The sequence below is a fragment of the Diospyros lotus genome, chromosome 1 (genome assembly GCF_014633365.1).
Source record: "Diospyros lotus cultivar Yz01 chromosome 1, ASM1463336v1, whole genome shotgun sequence".
Lineage (NCBI taxonomy): Eukaryota > Viridiplantae > Streptophyta > Magnoliopsida > Ericales > Ebenaceae > Diospyros > Diospyros lotus.
This window is the reverse complement of record NC_068338.1, coordinates 47,101,638-47,123,241: the sequence shown is the minus strand read 5'-3', so window position 1 is coordinate 47,123,241 and position 21,604 is coordinate 47,101,638. Positions and strand designations below refer to the sequence as shown.

General features: G+C 35.6%; 2 protein-coding genes across 2 annotated transcripts; both read left to right on the top strand.

Annotated features, from left to right (window-relative positions):
- The first annotated feature begins 477 nt into the window (after positions 1-477).
- On the top strand, positions 478-4,372 carry LOC127813494 (cytokinin hydroxylase-like). Its single transcript, XM_052354497.1, has 4 exons — positions 478-760; positions 873-1,102; positions 1,479-2,087; positions 3,911-4,372. The coding sequence occupies exons 1-4, from the start codon at positions 478-480 to the stop codon at positions 4,343-4,345; spliced, it is 1,557 nt and encodes a 518-aa protein (XP_052210457.1). The 3' UTR covers positions 4,346-4,372.
- Positions 4,373-17,160: 12,788 nt separating this feature from the next.
- On the top strand, positions 17,161-21,006 carry LOC127813502 (cytokinin hydroxylase-like). Its single transcript, XM_052354505.1, has 4 exons — positions 17,161-17,563; positions 17,692-17,921; positions 18,341-18,949; positions 20,345-21,006. The coding sequence occupies exons 1-4, from the start codon at positions 17,281-17,283 to the stop codon at positions 20,774-20,776; spliced, it is 1,554 nt and encodes a 517-aa protein (XP_052210465.1). The 5' UTR covers positions 17,161-17,280; the 3' UTR covers positions 20,777-21,006.
- The last annotated feature ends 598 nt before the right edge of the window (positions 21,007-21,604 follow it).

The window sequence follows — 21,604 nt, the reverse complement described above, 5'->3', positions numbered from 1 at the left end:
AATTTGACCAACCCCCAGAGCAATTTATTGTTTATGTAATGAAACATGCATGGACGGAAACAATTGGCCGGAGGGCAATTTTTTGTGACTTCGTGTCCTCGTCTCCTCAGAGTTCTGCAAGAAGGTCAGGCAGTCTGACGTGGGGACACGATAAAAGGACCTCGTGTACTCGTCTCCTCAATTTTTTGTGACCTCATTATTGTATCATCTATATGTATAAAGGAACTCGATAAAATTAACAACAGAAAACAACTTCAAATTAAGATTTGAATAACTAATTAATGTTCACACTGAAACATTATTCTCTTCTTCCTATATAAATACCCATCGCTTGTTGCTGGCAAATCCTCCATATATAATCAGTGCACCAAGACTACTTGTCATCATATACATATATAGCTACCTTTATATAGCTGGAAGCGGATACACTATATATATATATATATATAGAGAGAGAGAGAGAGAGAGAGAGAGAGGATGGATTTTCTTCTGGGTTTTTGCTTAGTCCTGTCCTTCATTATTCTCTACATGCTATGGATAGTGTTATATTCATGCTTGATTCTGCCCAACCAGGTTTATCAGAAGATTAGGAAAAATGGATTTGGGGGTCCAAATCCAAGCTTTCCATTGGGAAATCTCAGTGATATGAGAAAGAAAAACACCTCTTCTACAGATTCTTCCTCTTTAATCTCTTCAGAAATCTCCCATGATATCCACTCAACCGTCTTTCCCTACTTTGCCAAGTGGCAGAAATTGCATGGTAACGTAAATTTAATTGAAAAATTCAGCGATAAATATATTTATGTATAATTATTTTTTTTCCTTTTTTCCTCACTCATTAAAAGGGTTTTGTTGTTGCTTGGATACTGCAGGGAAGGTGTTTATGTACTGGCTGGGAACGGAGCCGTTTCTTTACATTGCGGATCCTGAATTCTTGAAGGAGATGTCAACAGGGGTTATGGGGAAAAGCTGGGGAAAGCCCGCTGTGTTTAAGAATGACAGGGAACCCATGTTTGGCAATGGTTTGGTTATGGTTGAAGGTGAAGAATGGGTTCGTCACAGACATATCATCACTCCAGCTTTCTCTCCTGCCAACCTCAAGGTCTCTCTCTCTCTCTCTCTCTATATATATATATATGTATGCATATATATTCAGACGATTCTTCTCGATAATATATAATCTCGTCAAGAAAGTTGGAATTCTTATGTAGTGCTACAGCAATGCGAGACAAATCTAACCATGCACCAATTCCTTCAATGGAAGGGCTAAACATGAGTTTCCATTTTCGTTTAATGGACGGTCATCATCAGATTACTCTGAAGATTCCAAAACCTCACGTGGCTTAACAGTAGATAAAATCTGATTCATTCATCCCCTTTGTAAACAAGCCTTTCTTGTTGAAGAATCATTATCTTGAATTCATAATTGAAGCCCAATTAATGTTTTAAATTGAAACAATGCTGGTTTTCTTTTTCAGGCTATGTCCACCTTAATGATCGAGTCCACGACAAAAATGCTAGACCGATGGACTGCGATCATCCGCTCCGGCAACCCGGAAATCGACTTTGAGCGAGAGATCACGCGGACGGCGGGAGAAATCATAGCGAAGACGAGCTTCGGCGTGAGCTACGAGAACGGACGAGAAGTGTTTGATAAACTGGGAGCCATGCAGCTCACTCTCTTCAAATCGAACCGCTACGTCGGCGTCCCTTTCAGCAAGTTCATGTGCCCCAAACAAACCCTAGAAGCCAGAAAACTTGGCAAAGAGATAGATTCTCTTCTGCTTTCGATCATCATGGCGAGAAAAAAATCAATGGATACGAGTCCACAGAAGGACTTGCTGGGTCTCTTGCTGGTGGAGAATCACGCCAATGGAGGGCTGGGAAAGACTTTGACGACCCGGCAGCTCATAGACGAGTGCAAGACTTTCTTCTTCGCCGGCCACGAGACGACGGCACTGGCGCTGACGTGGACGCTACTGCTTCTGGCTCTGCACCCGGAGTGGCAGGAACGGCTCCGGCGAGAGATCCGGGAGGTGATCGGAGATGGAGAGGTGGATGCCACCATGCTTGCTGGCCTAAAGAAGGTACGAAATAGTGATGCGTTGTACTATATACTATTTGTGTCCTACTGTTCCATGCACATGCAATTTTGAGAAATATTCCAGTTAACATTGAAATTAGGTCATGTAGCAGGTACAAGAGTTATATCGGATATTTATTCCCAGTGAAATTTTATTATCATTCACATACGGTAGTATTATTATTAAGAACATATCCCCTCGTTATTTTTGTTTAACTCTTTACTTTTTATGTGTATATATATATATATCATCTTTTTATTTGAACCTACAAATTAACTCATACTTATCATCATGTATTGATCATCCGCTCAACCAATAAATGTTATCCTTTCAGTTTTTTTCTCTTGCTTTTCTCAATTTAATATTTTAATTAATTGATAACCAAAAAAGTAATCATTTTAATTTTTTTATACCAAATTAAAGTTTACAAGAAGGGTAAATTACAACAAGAAAAAAAAATCTCAACTTTCACATTTGTTTCAATTTTAGATTCAACTTTTAATATGGTTAATTCAATTAACCAACTTTCCATTTTTGTTTCAGTTCTATACAACTGTTAGTTGTCCTTAAATTTCATCGTTAACTGCTGATGTGAAAATTAGAAGATATATACACGTAGCTACCGCGTCATGTCCATCTTCTCCCCCCTCTCTCTCCTCCCTCTAACTTTCTATTTGTAGATCCATTGCCTCCCTATTCTCTATCGAAATTGACCCTGAAATTGACTGCTCCTCATTGCGATTTCCTTCTCTCTCTCTCTCTCTCTCAATTCATTCTCGTTGTTGTACGATGACCGTCAAATCACCTTGATTGACTGAACGCCATCGAGTTCTCTAAAAACCTCAATTAGAAACCCAATCCTGATAATTGCTATTGGGGTTTTTAGTTGGGATTTCATATCATGATAGGGCCCGTTTTTGCATCGAGAACAATTAGGGTGATAGTTGTCTCTAAAACGAGAAGTTGTAGAGAGAGAGAGGGAAAATCAAAGAAGAAGAAGAGGTGGGCGATAGCTTGATCTTTTGATGGCTATGGTGGTAGCATGGCGGGGAGGTGGCAACGAGATGATGAGCAAGGAGTGACATGAGGAAGACTGGTGGATGAGATGCGGCCAGCGACAAGGACATCGTTCACCGAACAAGGTAGAGAGGGGGTAGAAGGAGATGGATCTGATGTGGGAGCCACATCTGTATGTTTCTAAAAACATCCTACAAGAATGCCACGTCAACCCCGACACTTTACGTAGAATGATTTGCTTTCGTTGGGGGAGAGCCACGTTCGACTTCCGACCATTCAAAGAATCAAGGGTCAGCCAAACGTGGGAATGGATCACCCAATCTACACGTTGGAAACGTAGGAGCTGACACTTTAGAATATATGTGTCAGCTACCTTCTGAGCTGTCAAGTCCCTATGAAGACGCGACAGCATGTGGCTCTTCTGACACGTGTCTAAAAGTTATTTCTTGTCCGGTTATTAATTTATCCGGGTTTCCTCCGCCCAGCCGGCCACAACCCCTCCTGATGTGGTTTAATTTAACTACCATTTTACCAACCAAATCTCACAGCTGATGGGCACTGTTAATTGAATTAAATCAACCTTTCGTTCCGTTAGTTCGCTTCAATTTATTTCTATTTTAGTTTTTTTTTGTTTGATATTTTTTGAATTCAGCTTCATATTTTAGTGCTATATAAATGATAAAATATGAACCAATTGGACCCACGCACAATTAGCTCTGCCGATAATGGCATGAATTAATCATTCTTTTGCTCTCTTTATCTTCTCTCCTAATCTAAAATATGGCTTAAATTTGAGGTGTGTAATGCAGATGGGGTGGGTGATGAACGAAGTTCTCCGGCTATACCCGCCGGCGCCGAACGTGCACCGGAAGGCCACAGAGGACATCAGAGTGGACGGCGTGGTTGTCCCCAACGGAACCAACATGTGGATCGACGTCGTATCCATGCACCACGACGCCGCCCTGTGGGGCTCCGACGTCAACGACTTCCGGCCGGAGAGGTTCAGCGACGACCACCTCTACGGAGGCTGCCACCACAAGATGGGGTTTCTGCCATTTGGGTTCGGTGGAAGAATGTGCATCGGGAGGAACCTGATGATGATGGAGTACAAGATCGTGCTAACCCTAATGCTGAGGTGTTTTTCGTTTTCGGTGGCCGCCAGCTACCGCCACTTCCCGTCGCACTTGCTGTCCCTCCGGCCGGCGTACGGGCTGCCCCTCGTAGTTCGGCCTCTTGAAGATTGACAGTTGACTGTATCGATTTACGACCAATGTCATTTTAGTATTAACTTTAGTATGTTAGTTTAGTATAAATACAAAATATTGTAATCAGTTTCATTTTGGATTGAATAATAATATATCTTCTTCCCCTAGGGTTTTCTCTCTCAGAATCTAAACATCGAAGGAAATTTATAATGGAACGAAGAAGAAGAACAGAACACTAGATACAAAGAAACACTGAACTGAACACAAAGAATCACAATGAAAGCAGAAGAACAAAATGCTAAAAAAGATTTTCAATCAGAAAAGTGACAATCGAAAATCTTCCAATTAAAAAAACATTTAAATTGGAATGCGGAAGAAGCAGAGGAAAAAAGGCTCGTGAAGCAACGTCACATACCGAAGGAAACCGCAAGAAATGAAAATGGAAATGATGCAAACCAGATGCAAAATAAAAAATACAACTCACTTGCAGCAAAAGAAAGCAACAAATCTGAGAAGATCTAGAGATAAATCTTAAAAAAAAAAAAAACAGAGATTGCAAGAAGCAAAATAGCAAGATCATAAAATAGAAATAGAAATGGAAGAATAGAAAGTCAAAGAACAAATCACGAAAAGATACAAAATCCAAAGAAGAACAGCAATCGAAGCACAAATAGATATCTCGATCGAAAAAAAATGAAACAGAGAATACCTCCGAACAAAGGAGGAAACACAGGCGAACAGAGCGTCGGATGCACAACAAAAGCTAGAGTTGCTCTGATACCATATTAGATTCTGAGAGAGAAAACCTCAGGGAGAAGAAGATATATTATTATTCAACCCAAAGTGAAACTGATTACAATGTTTTGTATTTATACTAAACTAACATGCTAAAGCTAATACTAAAATGACATCACAAATATACACACACTCTAATAACAAGTGTCTCTCAAAAAATTGTTATTTGTACTTTTGAATTACTTCTTTAATTATATAATATAATTAAAATGATAAAAATATCTCATTTTAAGGTGGTGAAACGATGAGACGCATCACTATAATATTCTCATACAAGATGATGCGAGGCACTTAGGGATATCTTAATTATTTGTGAGCGTATCTATAGTCTAAGAGATAATCTTAATATTAATAATGTACAAGTGGCAGGATGCTTAACTAAAACAAACATTTTCACAAAAAGCAAAACGATTTAAGGAAACTTGACAGTTGTCTGCTCGAACATGACAATTATGAAGTGACGAGGAAGAGAGAGGCCATGAAGTAAGGACTCATATAGTGATAGATTTTGATGACTAACTACTCTTTTGAGTTTAGAGCAACGAAGGTAATTTTTCGTCCACTCCAAGGGAGAAGTTGCAATTTCTTCTGGTGGGGGGTGTTCTCTGATTGGGAGTCTCTCATTCCGCCATGTTTGTCTCATATAATATTTGGTTTTGTTTTCTCTATATTTTTGTTTTGCACCACTTTGTTTTTAATTAATTATTTATTTATTTTTTATTCTTAAAAAATATATAAAAAAAGCTAAACTCACAACTCTACGTTCACCATGTATCAAAGTATTAATGACCACCTAAGAGGGTGTTTAGCTTACTGATTTGATCACTTATAAGTAACTTTTTTAACTTATAAGATATATAACTTATTTTGTTACGCATATATTAAAATTTAAGAGTTTAAAAGTTACCGACCTTATAAGTTATTTTAGTAGTGTTTTCAATAAGCTAGTCCCATACTTAGCTTTTCCAAATAAGCTATTGGTAGTTTATTTGGTTGACTAACTCAAATACAAATTTGTCCTCATAACTCAAATATTTACAATTCTATCTCTTAAAACATTACAGTCATCCTCTCCCATCTCCTTCTTCGATTGCCTCTCTTTCATTGTTGATTGTCATCACAACGCCCCCAACAGATTGGCCAGCCCTTCCAACCCAGCATCGTCGTTGCCTGAATCTCCTCATTTCGCGTATGTCATCGCCTTCTGCTTCCAAATAGACGGTTGCTTCTAGCCTATCTTCGTCGCCACAACCCATCGCCGCCTCCTCTCGCCATCACCATCCACCGCCCTTCCTGTATTCAAAATATTTATTTGGATATATATATATATGAATACATTATGGTTATATGGGACTCAAAATATCATACAATTAAGTATTAATATATCTGTCAAAGAAGATACGAGTATAATTGAAGTCAAAATACTATGATGAATATGTGTAGTTAGAAAAAAAATTAGAAATAAGATTATTTGTAATAAAATTAAATTGACACTCATTAAAAATAAATGGACTGAATTTATCCCTAAAATACTATGAGAAATTAAGGTTATTAGACATGTGAGAAGTCTAACATATAGATGTATTTATATGGCAAGTGGACTTAATAAAATAAATTTATAAGTACAATAAAAAGTTTATAATTAAGTAACTCACTTAATGGGATTAAAATTTATCCTTGTAATATATTTTATACAATAATTTTTTTTATTATTTTGTAATGACATACAAACGCAAGTTGTGAATGAAAAGTACAATTTGAACAATATATTACATGCTCGTTACATCTATTATTAATTAGAAAGCAAAAAAGTGTATTTGGAGGGCTTCTATCATAAAAAAATATCTTTGTTACATATGTTATAGTGACAACAATATTTTATATAAAAAAAATAATTAGATGAATATATTTTCTCAATGGAGGTTCCTACAGACCAAAATATTATATAAAAAATTTATTCATTAATTTGTTACATTCATAAAAGGAATTACGATAACAACAAAAATAATTATAAGATGTTGAATTCAATTGCAAGGTCAGTGGGAAGAATTGAATTCGTCTCCCCTTCTTGCATTAAAAAAAAAGATAATAGAATAGAAATTATTAATTAATATAATTATAGCCACCACAATTTTCACATATATTTTCTAAAATTAGGTAGGCAAAGGACGGCTTTAGTTTTTGTAACAAATTAAAGTTCATCAAATTTAGAGAGTTCCATGGATAATGTAATCAAGCGTGCCCCTTCTATTTCAAATCATAAAATATTACCTCCATATTTTAAACGTGATTTAATTTCCTATTATTACCAATTAATATATAATTAATCAGAACAAACAAAAATTAAATGTGAGTTGTACTTAGACTTTTTTTTTTTTATATCAATTGTCATTTATTGTTATTGACCTACCACTACATTAATTAAGCAATAGTAGGGCATATATAGTCCTTGAAAAATTAGTCTTTAATACTTAAAAAAAATAAATTACAAATTAAACCAAGTATACAAAAAAAGAAGAAAAAAGTTTAACTTCCAAAGCTTAAATTATTTATAGAATTTTATGACCGAGACACTGAGAGTGAGAGGTGAGATTCTGAAGATTAATTAAGATAATGGCGTAAGTGAGATTGATTATGATAATTAATCTCGAATTAATGGGTAGTCATATATCTACGTACGTATATATATATATATATAGTAATTAGTACAATTAAGCATCAACAACAACTTAATAATCTAGTCTAGATCGAATTGTAGCAAAGCAGCGACCCATGATTAATGAACGGGTACATATATATTAATTAAATTGCAAAGAATTAATTACGGGATTTTCTACATGATGATGGAGGGCAATTAGGAGGAGGGAGGAGTCGCCAATAGAGGCTCCCCAGCTTAATTAATTCCACACCATGGAGATGGAAAATGGACGATATTATCTAAAAGTAAGATCAATTGGGTAAAAGATTGCGGCCAATATATATATATGATGATAAATGCTAAATTAAGTTAACAAATTAATTAACACGCTCATAGCTAGCGTGCTGCTGTTCCGCGCGTTAGGCATATATACATCATCCATCCAACCCCGGCCCCTCCTCTGTTCCTTTTCCCACAACAATATCCATACACCCCACCCCAGGCCAGGCCCCTTTTAAATTATTATTATTATTATAGAATTTCACATCAATAATCTTAAGATTTGACTGAATCTCTGTTGAATTTGTCTTTTGCGACACATGATTCAGCGTCACTGCTTGGCCATATCTCACTCCCAGCGCTTGATCCATAGATAACATGTTTCCCCGATTGGTCTGAGGGGAAATATCCTGAGCAGTAGTCCCCACCAACGTGGGGGTGGAACCTAGCTACGTCTTATGGCTTTGACCAACCGCCCAGATTTCGGAGAGCAAAAATCAGAAACTTTCGATGATTGGCGTCGCTTTCTTGCCAGAGCTAGATGCGTGAAAGAGTAAGCGTCGCTGTTAATTAAATATAAGTCCAGCCCCGTGCAGGGAACAGCGAACAAAAACATGTCTTTCATGCAAATCAAGCAGCGCGCGCCCGCCCGCGCACGCTTGATCGCCAGGCCGGCGGCCCATGTGAAATATGCAGTGTCAGTCCGTATGAGAAGGCGACTGAGTTCGACAAATTCAAAATGGATGTTTCCCTCAGAAATTTTAATATCAAGATAGTGATTGTTTTTGGTATGTATTCAAACTGATTTTAATAAATTTTCTTTGGATACATACAAGCACAATATATATATATATAGTATTGTCAAGCCAAATAAAAATGCGACAAATTTAGTTGCCTTAAATTTAAAATACATCTCTCTGTATATATAAAAGCTTCTTTTATCAATAATCCAGGAAAATATGGCCAAATTAAGTTGCCTTTCATGCAAATTAAGCTTCTGTTCTTCAAATTATATATGAGATCATAACATTAATACGTGGAAACTTAAATGATTTTGAATAGGAAAATAATGGGCAAATATTCACATTAATTTAAAATATCGGATCAAATATTAATTCAAGCATTACTATTAGTGACATTTAATGAAAATAAAAGATTTTGAGCGGCTTCCTAAAGATTTCATTCCAATCTAGCAGCGTTCAGGAGAGGAGATGTGTTGATTTGGGTTGAGGTGCAATTCAAATTTAATTTAATAATTTTATTAAAATGTTAATTTAAATTAATTTCAAACAAAGATTTACGATCTAACTAATATAATCCATTCAAAATTGAGTTGGGTCCGGTTCGTCATATTTTATAGCTTTTTTTAATTATTTTTTTATAATATAATTATCAAGTTATATTGAAATGAAAAAAAAAAATTACCTATAATTTAATTTTTCTAAATGACTATATTATACATAATTAAGTAGAAAAAATTTAATGTAAAGTTCATAATATATTATAAAAAGAATGAACTGTTTAATTCTTGTTAAATAATTAATATATATAAAATATTGGAATCTCTTCCCTTGCGAGGCACTCGCCCCTTGGTCTCACAATTTTCGGAATATATATAAAATATTAAGTATAATAAAGGTATGAGTTGGGTTACAGTTTATGTATTTTACTTAAAAATTTAAAAAATAATTATAATCTGTAAATTACCATTAATTTGTAAATAATCTTATTATATATCACACCAAAATTTAACATATTTAAAAGATCGTCTTAAAAAAGTACAAATAATTAAATTACAATTGTCAAACATCACCCAATATTTAATTTTATTTATATGTGTATAACGTGGACAGTCATCTAGTTTTATTTTTCTCAATCCAAATCAAATCAAACCGAACACAAATTTTTCAAAAAAAAGAAAAAATTCAACTAATCCGAGTCAAATTAAAATAAAAATCAAACTAACAGTGTAGGTTGAGTTACACGAGTTTTTTAGCCGAAGTTTAGATTTTGAGAGAAACTCTATTCAAAGCCGGACGGACAACTTGATTACTGCATTAAAGCTTAGCAGCTTAAATTCAAGCCCATAATTGACCTTGAAAACATGAGATTTTGGAAATCCTTTTTCATTTGAGTAATGCAAAGTATCCTAACTATCGTTACAATTCTAAACATATATTTATTATGTAATATTTAATTTTAATATCTAACTAGACTAGCTAGACATTTTCATTAGTTGGTGACATGTCATAAAAAAACAATCAATAATTACACTTTAAGACAATGCTAGCTTACATTTGAAAAAGAGAAGAACATGATAGCATATATATAGCGGCCTAAATCAATAATTGTAACTGTTTGGTAATTTTGCATTTGCTAGCTGCAAGAAGCAATTCAAACTTAAATCTTTACCATTTCTGCCCCCAATTTTTTAATAATGACAGACACTAAACATGTATTTATATATGAATTATAAAAATTGCCCAGCTTTCTTTAATTAAATTTGAAGAAGAAGCTTGAGGCCAGAAATATTGGAGGTCGGAAGCCATGGCCACATCATGTAAAGAATGGCGTTGTTGTCAGTTTGACTCAAAGGTGTGAAAGATTTTATCACTTGTGAATGCAGTAATCTTCCCAGCTGGTAGTTGAAAATGCAATATATATAATTAGTCAACGAATATTGTTGCTATGTTCTCCACAAGGACCTGGTTAACCGACCACTTGTGTTAAAGTTTATACTTATATTATTATATTGAGGGCTGTTCTGTGTTTTTGAATAAATGCTCATTTGGTGGCCTTTAACGATAAGATTTCAATTTTTTAGATGAAATTTAAATACGAAAGAGTTTGGGATGATAGTGATAAAATTTAAATACTATATATCATTATCATTGATGAATATGATGGAATCATATATTACTTTATAGTACTGTTCAGATACATAGATTCTATATAAAATTTTGCCTTCCTATACTAATCACATGAATTGTTACAACAGTCTTTATCCCTTGCTTGTATCGGGCATTTCTTATCTTTCCCAACACGAATGTGTCACCGATATCCCCGCACGTATAGACCCCTCCCCCAACACACACACACCCTCTATGTTCCAAACCCCCTTCCCCACACAAAACACACATTTCCCCCATGTATAGACCACCCCCTCCCTCCCCCAAAACATGCGCGCGCGCACGCCCACACACCATGTTCTAACTCCCCTCCACCCTTTTCCCCGAAACACACACCCACCCCATGTTCCAACCCCTTTCCTCGCCCCCCCCCCCCCCCCCCCCACAAACACACACCATGTTCCAACTCCCCTCCCCCCAAAACACACACCCCATGTTCCAACCCTATCTATTTTCCCTTCTTCGACGACGCACGCGCGTACACACACACATCATATTCCAACTTCCTTTCCCCCAAAACACACAAACGCCCATGTTCCAACCTCCCATCCCCCCAAACACACACACACACACACATCTCCCCTTTTCAATTAAATCAAAACTCTCATTTGGCCCCCCTAATTAAATCATGACAGTGACCCCTCCCAAATCAAAACCTTTGTTTGGTCCCCCCTTCCAATTAAATCATGACAATGACCCACCCAAAATCAAAACTCTTGTTTGGTCTCCCTCTTCCAATTAAATCATCACAACGGCCCCCTCAAAAAAAAAAAAATTTCAAAACCCTCATTTGGCCTATTCCCAATAAAATCATGTCAACGACCCCCTACCCCCAAATTAGAACCCTAGTTCCCCCCCCCCAAAGCATTTAAGTCTCAATTTTCTCACATAACTCCTCTCCATTTAAACACCACCTCCCTTGAAGATTTTTCACTTTATTATTTTTATTAATTTTGATAGTTTATTTTTCATCTCTTTTTACCCTAATATATGTTATTCTTCCACCACTTTTAGTATATTATTCATATTTTTTATTTTATTTTTGCTCCTCTTTTTGCTTAAATGACACTTGTTTACATTTAATTTTCACCAATTTAGAAAACCATTAATTAACTAGTACATAATAAAAAAAATTATAAATTTTACCTCCCTCATTTTGTCTAATAAATATTATCATTTGCTAGTAGTATTAAAGCCTTACTTTGTGATTAATTTATTGATATACCTTGTGTTTCCTGATTATATTATTTATAACTGGAGCGTAACTTTTTTTGTAGGATGAAATCGCAAAGTTCTAATAATGTGTATTTTCCTCAAGTTTTCATTGGTTGAATTCTGAAAAATGGCTAAGTATTTGAATCACATGAGGAAGCGTACACTTTTTACAATGCATATGCATGAGAAGCGGGTTTTAGCACTTAAATCGCAAACAACAAAAAGAATAAGGAAATGGGTGAAATCATATGCAAGTTATTTGTTTGCTCTAAGAAGGGAAAAACATACGGGACCTATCAGATGGGTTGTAAAAATACTGTGTCACGAGTTGTCAAAAGAAACCATGGATATACACAAGTTGGGTGCAATGCTAGATTGTCAGTGGTGAAGCAATAAACTGGAAATAGTTGGGTGGTTAGACAATTTGTGGAAGAATATAACCATGGTCTAACTACTCCCAACAGAGTACATTTGTTAATATCACACCAAAATGTTTCAGCTACAAAAAAGACACTTGCTCAACAATTTTCGGAAGCCAATATACCAACATGCCAACAATTGCGACTCGTGGAGATAGAGTAGGGCGGTCCATCATCAATGGGTTGTACTGAGAGAGATATCAGGAACCATGAAAAGGATTTACGTAAGCAACAAGTGGGTCATGATGTTGAAACATTAATTGAGCATTTCACATTTGAGAGAGAAAAAAATCCAAACGTTTTCTTTGATTACAATATGGACTCAGATAATAGGATGCTTTGTTGTTTTTAGGCTGATTCTAAGTCAAGAAGATTATTTGCCTTCTTTAGCGATGTTGTGGTGTTCAATACAACCTACAACACCAACAAGTACTCGATGATTTTTGCCCCATTTGTTGGTATAAACCACCATGACCAAACCATTATCTTTGGCTGCAGATTATTGAGTGATGAGAGGATCAAATCATTTATTTGGTTGTTCTCGAAGTTCTTAGAAGCCATGCCAAACCAAGTAGCCCCTATTATTATAATCACTGATCAAAATGCTACAATTTCAAAGGCTATCTTGATAGTGTTACCATTCACTTTGCACCAGTTTTGCCTATGGCATATTTTAAACAAGTTTTCTAAAAAAATCAACGTCATGCTATGTAAGGGAGACCATGGACTAAGATAATGGAGACCACCAATTTGGACAATAATAAATGGTTGATCAACATGTACAAAATAAGCAATCAATGGATACCAGCATATGTCAAACATGTATTCAGTGTATGAATGTCTAGCAGCCAAAGGGTTGAGAACAGTCACTTATTTTAAGAGATGTCAACAGAAATAACTCATTGATGGACTTCATCATATGTTTCAATAAGGCGTTAGCTCATCAACCCCATGAGGAATTAGTTACCAATCATATTGATCTCAATAAACAACCGAGGCTTACCTCAATTGTTATGATGGAGCAATAGATGGTATAGACACAAAGCATATATTTGTGTTGTTCTAAAAGGAAGTTGAGCAAAACAACTTCTACATTTGTTTAAAGAGATCAAGCTCTGTAAATGCTAAGGTGTACAGTGTTGAGCGTTTTAAGCAAGGGAATAATTTTGATAGGTACCTAGAATTGACTTATTACCCAGAGTATGATTTCATATCGTGTAATTGTCAAATGTTTCAGTTCGATGGTTATCCATGTCGACACATGCTATGTTATTTGAAGAAAAAACAAATGTTGTTGTTACCGAATAAATATATTTTAAGAAGATGGACAAAGAATGCAAAGGTTAGACTCGTACATGAACCTTTGGTTGGTTTATTAGTCGATAAGGGATCTAGTCAGTCATTAATGGCTAGGCATGGGTTACTATCACACAAGACTTCGTTGTTAGTCACTGACGCATCTTTAACAGGTGCTCGCAACACCTTTCTATTGGATGAATTCAAACATTTGCACATTAGGCTTAAAGATATTGATAATGACAAAAATATCGAGATGAACATGAATAAGAGAAAAAGTTGCGAGAAGACCCAAGTAGAATGTGATTCGAATGCCGTTAGAATGAAAGGATGTGGGAAGCTATTAAAGCCATCGAAAGAGAAGGCAATGATGCCTCAATCTAGAAGAACATGCTGCATTTGTAACATTAGTGGCCACAATAAGACGACTTGTCCGACGTTGCGTGATAGGTAATGTATTTCTCAGATTATTTCTTTGAACTGATTTAACTCATTTTACAAGTTGTATTGCGCGTTTGATATTATCATTTTTTTCAATCTTTTTAGGTCGAATGGGTTGGATGACCCATATCATCCTCTATATTCTTTTGATGGAATGTAGAATGATGAGGGTTTACGAGTATTATCGGTAGCAATTATAATGTTTTTTGTATAAATTTTAATAATGACTTTCCGTAATAGTTTATTTGTTTTAAATTGATGTCTACATTCACGTCGAGCAACATAAACAATGCTTGATACAGGCAATAAATCAAACTCATCTTTTATAAAATATTTTTAAGTTGTAATTTATTTACAACATTGTTCAATAAATAAAAATATAATATTAAAAGATACTATAGTGTAATATTTGAAAAAAAAAATGATTAAATTATCTTATGTATGTACGAGGGAGGGGGTAATTGTGTGTGTGTGTGTGGGCGGGGGGGAGAGACATCAAGACTGTTCCAATTACCTTAAGTGGTGGATAATCTTTTTTATTATATAATATATATAATACAACACAATTGCACACATAGATTCTGTCACTGGCAGTGTCTTTGTCTCTTCCCTTGCCTTGGGTTTGCTTTTAGGCTCAAATAATTGAGGAGGGGAATAGAAATTAAATAATTGAAAATTAAAAGAATAAGAAAATAATTAATGAATGCACATACTGGAAGAAGTCAGCTGAAAGCAAACAAAGGACAATATTAACGCGGAGACGCTGCCATCCTAATAAGTGGTCAACTGCAGTAACCCATTCTTCTGGCAATTAATTAAAGATAAAAAAACATCATTAATACTTTATACTAATAATATTAATTTTACCAATTCCTTGGTTTCTAGAAAACGAATAAAAGAGGGCGCAACATCCCTACTAAAATATTGTTACTTTTTTGTTTTTATTTCTGTAATGGAAGAAAATCTGCCCATTAATTATTTAGATGACTTTGGGCCAAACCCTTTAAAATAGAGTGACGTGACGTATTAATTGCTTAGGGAATGCATGTTAATTGTTGATAAAGGTGGTATTAAAACTAGATCGGCCCTATAGAAGAAGTGAGGTCTTCCGATCGATCGAGCCATGCATTACATTGAATTGAAGCAATTGGTTAATTTGAGGTAATTGTCTTACACTGATGTGATGGCATACACTTTTGGCAAATGAAGAGAAATAGAGGCCTCAACGAAGAGAAGAGAGGAAAAGAATCGGAAGCTATAGAGGCAAATGAAGATGGACGTCCTCCACCACCACCACCACCACCATTACCGGCAAATCAAATCAATAGTCATACATGCAAATTGCAAGGAATACATATTTGCATACTATAAGATTTAAGAAATAATTTAAAATTATAAAAGTATTCATATCAAAAGGATTAATATAGTCTATTTTAAGTTCTATTGGTTACCTCTGATGATCGGACTAAATTTTATACGAGAAATTTTTTTATTTATTTATGTAGTATACATTGGCCTCTTCTGGTCAATTATAATCGTACGTTTTTTAAGTTATCTTGTGAATATCTCTTCTTATAAATTATAATTTATATAGAATTAATTTGGACTAAAACACTTATATATATATGGTCGTTTAAGTTAATGAATAGAACACTCATCTTATTCTTGTTGGAATAGTTTTACCCATCTTTTTAGATGCTTGGTATTATATATATACATATATATATTTATTTCTTGAAATTATTTTATAATCCTAATTCTTTTGTCTAGCTATTTGTATTATGGGTCTTTCAAATTTAAATATTGTTTCTTATGTTACTTTTATTTAAAATTTATCTTTTCTTGCTTTTGTTTTTAGTTTTCTAGCTAGCTATAATCGGATCCTATATATAATTTGCAACTCCTTAATTGTATCCTAATTTGTTATAAGTGTTAACTATTCTAAATATTTTACTTAAAGAAAGAAAAAAAGAAATTGACCCCAACCATCTATATATTTTTAATTTGACTAGCTAGTAACCTATTAATTAAGTAAATTTCTTTTCTTTTTTTTTTTTTGCTAGTAATTAATTTCAAATGTTTTTTATGTAAAAATCTTAGTACGTGTATGATATGATATTCCATTTCTGTACCATATGACATTTTCCTTGTCTGTATTTTTTGGTTTTTTTGGTTCTTTTTTCTTACACAACATGCATGACATCATCAACTGTTCAAATACAAGTAAGACTAGTTTTTTTTTATTTTTAACCATCGAAGAACATAAAAACAGGACCAACTTCAACCCATAATTAATAAATAAACAAAAGAAAAGGGAAAATTTTGATTTTTGACTTCTGACTTTGATATTTCACAATTTGACCAAGTTCCCAAGAATTAATAATTGTTTATTTATTGAAACATGCTTGGAGCCTCGATTGGACGGAAAAAATCAGAGAGCAATTCTTGTGATCTCGTGATTTCGTCTCTCCTCAGAGTTAACCAATCATTCTCTGCCACGTATGAAGGGAAGGTCGCAGTGTCCAACTCGGATTCTCATGTCTGACGTGGGGACGCCCCATTGGGGGAGAAAAGCGTGTGGCTACGGCGGCTGCCGCATGGAATGTTTACTTGGTTTGACCGTCACAAAACAGGAACAAGACTTAGGTTGACAAATCAAATTAGAAGAGAAACATCGAATGACTCTCATTCTCTCACATCGTATCATCTATGTGTATATGCGTACTCAATTAAAAAAAAAAAAAAAAAAACAGAAAACACTTTTCAAATTAAGACTTGAATAACTAACATATACATATTGTTCAGACTGATCGGTGGGTGGTTTTGTTTGCAAACATTCTCTCTCTTCTCCCCTATAAATACCCATCATTTCTCGACATCATATATATCCTCCATAATCAAAGCACCTACCTATCTGTACGTATAGCTGCTTCAAGCTGATACACTATACATATATACAGAGAGAGAGAGAGAGAGAGAGAGATGGGATTTCTTCTGGGTTGTTGCTTAGTCTTGTCTTTCTTTATTCTCTACATGCTGTGGACAGTGTTGTATTCTTGCTTGATTCTGCCCAACCAGGTTTATCAGAAGATTAGGAGAAATGGATTTGGTGGTCCAACTCCAAGTTTCCCATTGGGAAATATCAGTGATATGAGAAAGAAAAACACTTCTTCTACAGATTCTTCCTCTTTAATCTCTTCAAAAATCTCCCATGACATCCACTCAACCGTCTTTCCCTACTTTGCGAAGTGGCAGAAAGTGCATGGTAATTAATGTAAACTTAATTAACAAATTCACATATACATATATGATTGCATATATATATTTATTAGTGAGCAATGAGTTGCTGTTAATTAAAAGGGTTTTTTTTTGTTTGTTGTTTGGATACTGCAGGGAAGGTGTTTATGTACTGGCTGGGAGCAGAGCCATTTCTTTACATAGCGGATCCAGAGTTCTTGAAGAAGATGTCAACAGAGGTTATGGGGAAAAGCTGGGGAAAGCCCACTGTGTTTAAGAATGACAGAGAACCCATGTTTGGCAACGGATTGGTTATGGTTGAAGGTGAAGAATGGGTTCATCATAGACATGTCATCACCCCCGCTTTCTCTCCTGCCAACCTCAAGGTCTCTCTCTCTCTCTATCTCTCTCTCCATATATAATCTAGTTAAGAAAGTTGAATTTTTTTTTATGTATTCATTCGTAAAGCCATGTGAGACATGCAAATCGAACCATGGACCAATTCCTTCAATGGAAGATCTTACCATGAGTTTCCATTTTCGATTGTCGGGTGGCCAGATCATCAGATACTATCAAGATTCTAAAAACTTATATCACTTAAACAGGGGAGATAAAAGCTCAACCTTCATCTTATTCAAAAACAATAAGTCTCTCTGCTTAATTTCTCAACCTATCATCTGTAATTTCTTTGGAAACAGTTAATATACGACAATCCATCATCAAACTATTGAAACATGTTTATGTTTCGATCATAACTCAGCTCACTATTATAAATTGAAAAAAAAAAGTTATTTTTCTTTTTCAGGCTATGTCCAGCTTAATGATCGAGTCCACGACAAAAATGCTCGACCGGTGGACTTCGCTCATCCGCTCCGGCAACCCGAAAATTGACGTCGAGCGAGAGATCACGAGCACGGCGGGAGAAATCATAGCGAAGACGGGCTTCGGCATGAACTACGAGAACGGACAAGAAGTGTTCGAGAAACTACGAGCTATGCAGCTCACTCTCTTCAAATCCAACCGCTACGTTGGCGTGCCGTTCAGCAAGTTCATGTGCCCCAAGCAAACCCGAGAAGCGAGAAAGCTGGGCAAAGAGATAGACTCTCTTCTGCTTTCAATCATCAGGGCCAGAAGAAAATCAATGGACGGAAGTCCGCAGAAGGATTTGCTGGGGCTGTTGCTGGTGGAGAATCACGCCGACGGACGGGTGGGTAAGACTTTGACGACGAGACAGCTTGTGGATGAGTGTAAGACTTTCTTCTTCGGCGGCCACGAGACGACGGCGCTGGCGCTGTCGTGGACCCTTCTGCTTCTGGCTCTACACCCGGAGTGGCAGGACCAGCTCCGGCGAGAGATCAGGGAGGTCGTCGGAGATGGAAAGCTGGATGCCACCATGCTTACTGGCCTGAAGAAGGTACGAAATAGCAATGCATTATTGTACCTCATATTATGTGTTACTATTACTATTCCATGCACGTGTAGCGGAGAAATTGCATCATCATTTATATCATAGCCTAATATCTAAATATAAGATATTGCATGATTTGGTTATATTTCATATATATCGTGTTAAATCCATAAAATTAAGAAAATAGAATCAAATAATGACTAAAATGTATTATAAAATATATAAATGTATATATATATATATGTATATGAATCTGTACTTATTTTAATATAGTGGTTTGACTATATAAGGATTTTGAATCTATCAACAAGGCTCATTTTTCACCTACGTGACAACCATGGAGGTGGTTGTGGTGTAGACATCGATATCTGAATTTAGTCTCTAGATAAAGCAGAAAAGAACTTGCATGGAAAAACATCAGCTTTAATTAGGTATATATGTGATAGGATGAAGAGTTTTCTCTTATTCACAGTCACAGCTAGCTAGCTGGGGTCTGATTTTTCTAAGCTCATTATAGAAAGAGATTCAAGGGTGACTTTATCTGGCTCAACAACCATGAGGAAAAAGACTTTAATTGGAGATATACTAAGTTGAAAATATTTTTGAGGATATAATACATACATAGTACGGTTATTAGTTAGTATGGTTGTTAGCTAAACTTATCATCCATTTTGGTCCAAGTATATATATATCACCAGAACTCTCGTCTCTGTTCTGTTTTTTGCTTTGGCTAGAGCTAGCATTACTCTTGTTTCTCTTAACTAGCTCTTTACTAATCATTTTTAAATTTTTATATCAAATATCCGACAATAGTACTGTTTAAAACTTCTTATACAAGTAAAATATATATCCGACCAGAATGTCACGTCAGACCACCCGACACCATCTGTAGAATGAATTTGTTTTATTCTGGATAAGCCATTTTCGATTTCCGACATTCAAAGGTCAAACAATCGCTTCTGCCAGAGCCCAGTAGTCCACACGCTGGAAACGTAGGAGTCGACACATTAGAATTAGAATATGCGCGCGCGCGCGCGCGAGCCACTTTCTGAGGTGTCTACGTCTGTGTGCAGCCAAGTGAGCATTAGCCAGGCAGCCTTTGACAGGTATCAAAAAGCTGTCTCTCGGCTGATGATCTCCCGGGCCTCACTCGGCCCAACCGGCAACCACAAGTTCCTTCCTCACCCCGCCAACCTCCACCGTCCTTTGTCGCGAGCAACTTAAATTCTCGTTCGAATCATTAGGTTGTAATTGGATGCTTTTGTTTTAATCTTCTCTTTTTATATATACATATATATATAAAAAGCCCATTTATAAAATTAGCATTTATTAAATTTTAATAATAATACGATTAACTCTTTCATCTTTAAATTTTAATTAAATTTGATGTCCATATTGCAGATGGGGTGGGTGATGAACGAAGTTCTCCGGCTATACTCGCCGGCGCCAAACTTCACGCGGCAGGCGAGAGAGGACATCAGAGTGGACAGCGCGGTGATCCCCAACGGAACCAACATGTGGATCGACGTCGTTTCCATACACCACGACGCCGCCCTGTGGGGCGACGACGTCAACGAATTCCGGCCGGAGAGGTTCAGGGACGACCACCTCTATGGCGGGTGCAGCCACAAGATGGGGTTTGTGCCGTTTGGATACGGCGGAAGAATGTGCGTGGGAAGGAACCTGATGAAGATGGAGTACAAGATCGTGCTAACGCTAATGCTGAGGAGCTTTAAATTTTCTTTGGCGGACGGCTACCGGCATTGCCCGTCGAACTTGCTGTCTCTCCGGCCTGCTCACGGGCTGCCTCTCGTAGTTGGGCCTGTTGATTAATTGTTAGTTAGCTAAGTTGTTTTATTTATGAATTAATTCATATATATATATATTAGTGACCTCTCAGGCTCAGCTTAATTCCCTCAGTAAAATTAATTTGTTGTCTTCGATCCTTATCTTTTCTCTTCCAATTCCATGTAATATCGTGTGCGCTCATAGTTGGCGTACACACACACACACATATATATATATACATACATACTTAAATGCGTATATATATTGTATGGGTTTTTTTTTTTTTAACTGTTCGCTGGGTATTTAATGCATTTGATTATTATTATTTAAATATTTCTATTAGTTAACAATAAATATATTATATTTTGAGATATTCTATCAATTAATACGAGTATACATTTAAATAATAATAAAAAATAAAATACATGGAATGCACCTTAAAAATTATCCTAAATTAAATTAGCAAAAACCATATACATACATATACTAAAAATACAATCGTGCTATACTTGTATAAATAAATAAAAAAATAAAATGTATTAAGTAACAAAATGATAAAATTAATATTTTAGTTGTGGTTTAGTTTTTATAAGTTTTTAGTTTAAAGTTTATATAAAGATTAAAATTAATAAAATTAAATATTTCATACTACTTATAAGGTGATGAGATCAAATTTCGATAAGAAAGTGAAACTCCCGAGTGTGAGAAAGCTAAACAGCACATTAAATTAAATAATTGAATGGATCCCTAAACCCTAAATAATATATATATAGCTAGCCGCCTAGCATATTGAATGGATCCTGGTGAGAATTTGTTTTTAGTGAGTAGCTGCGTTGTGTTTTTTCTTAAAGACGTACGGCAATTAAAGAAATG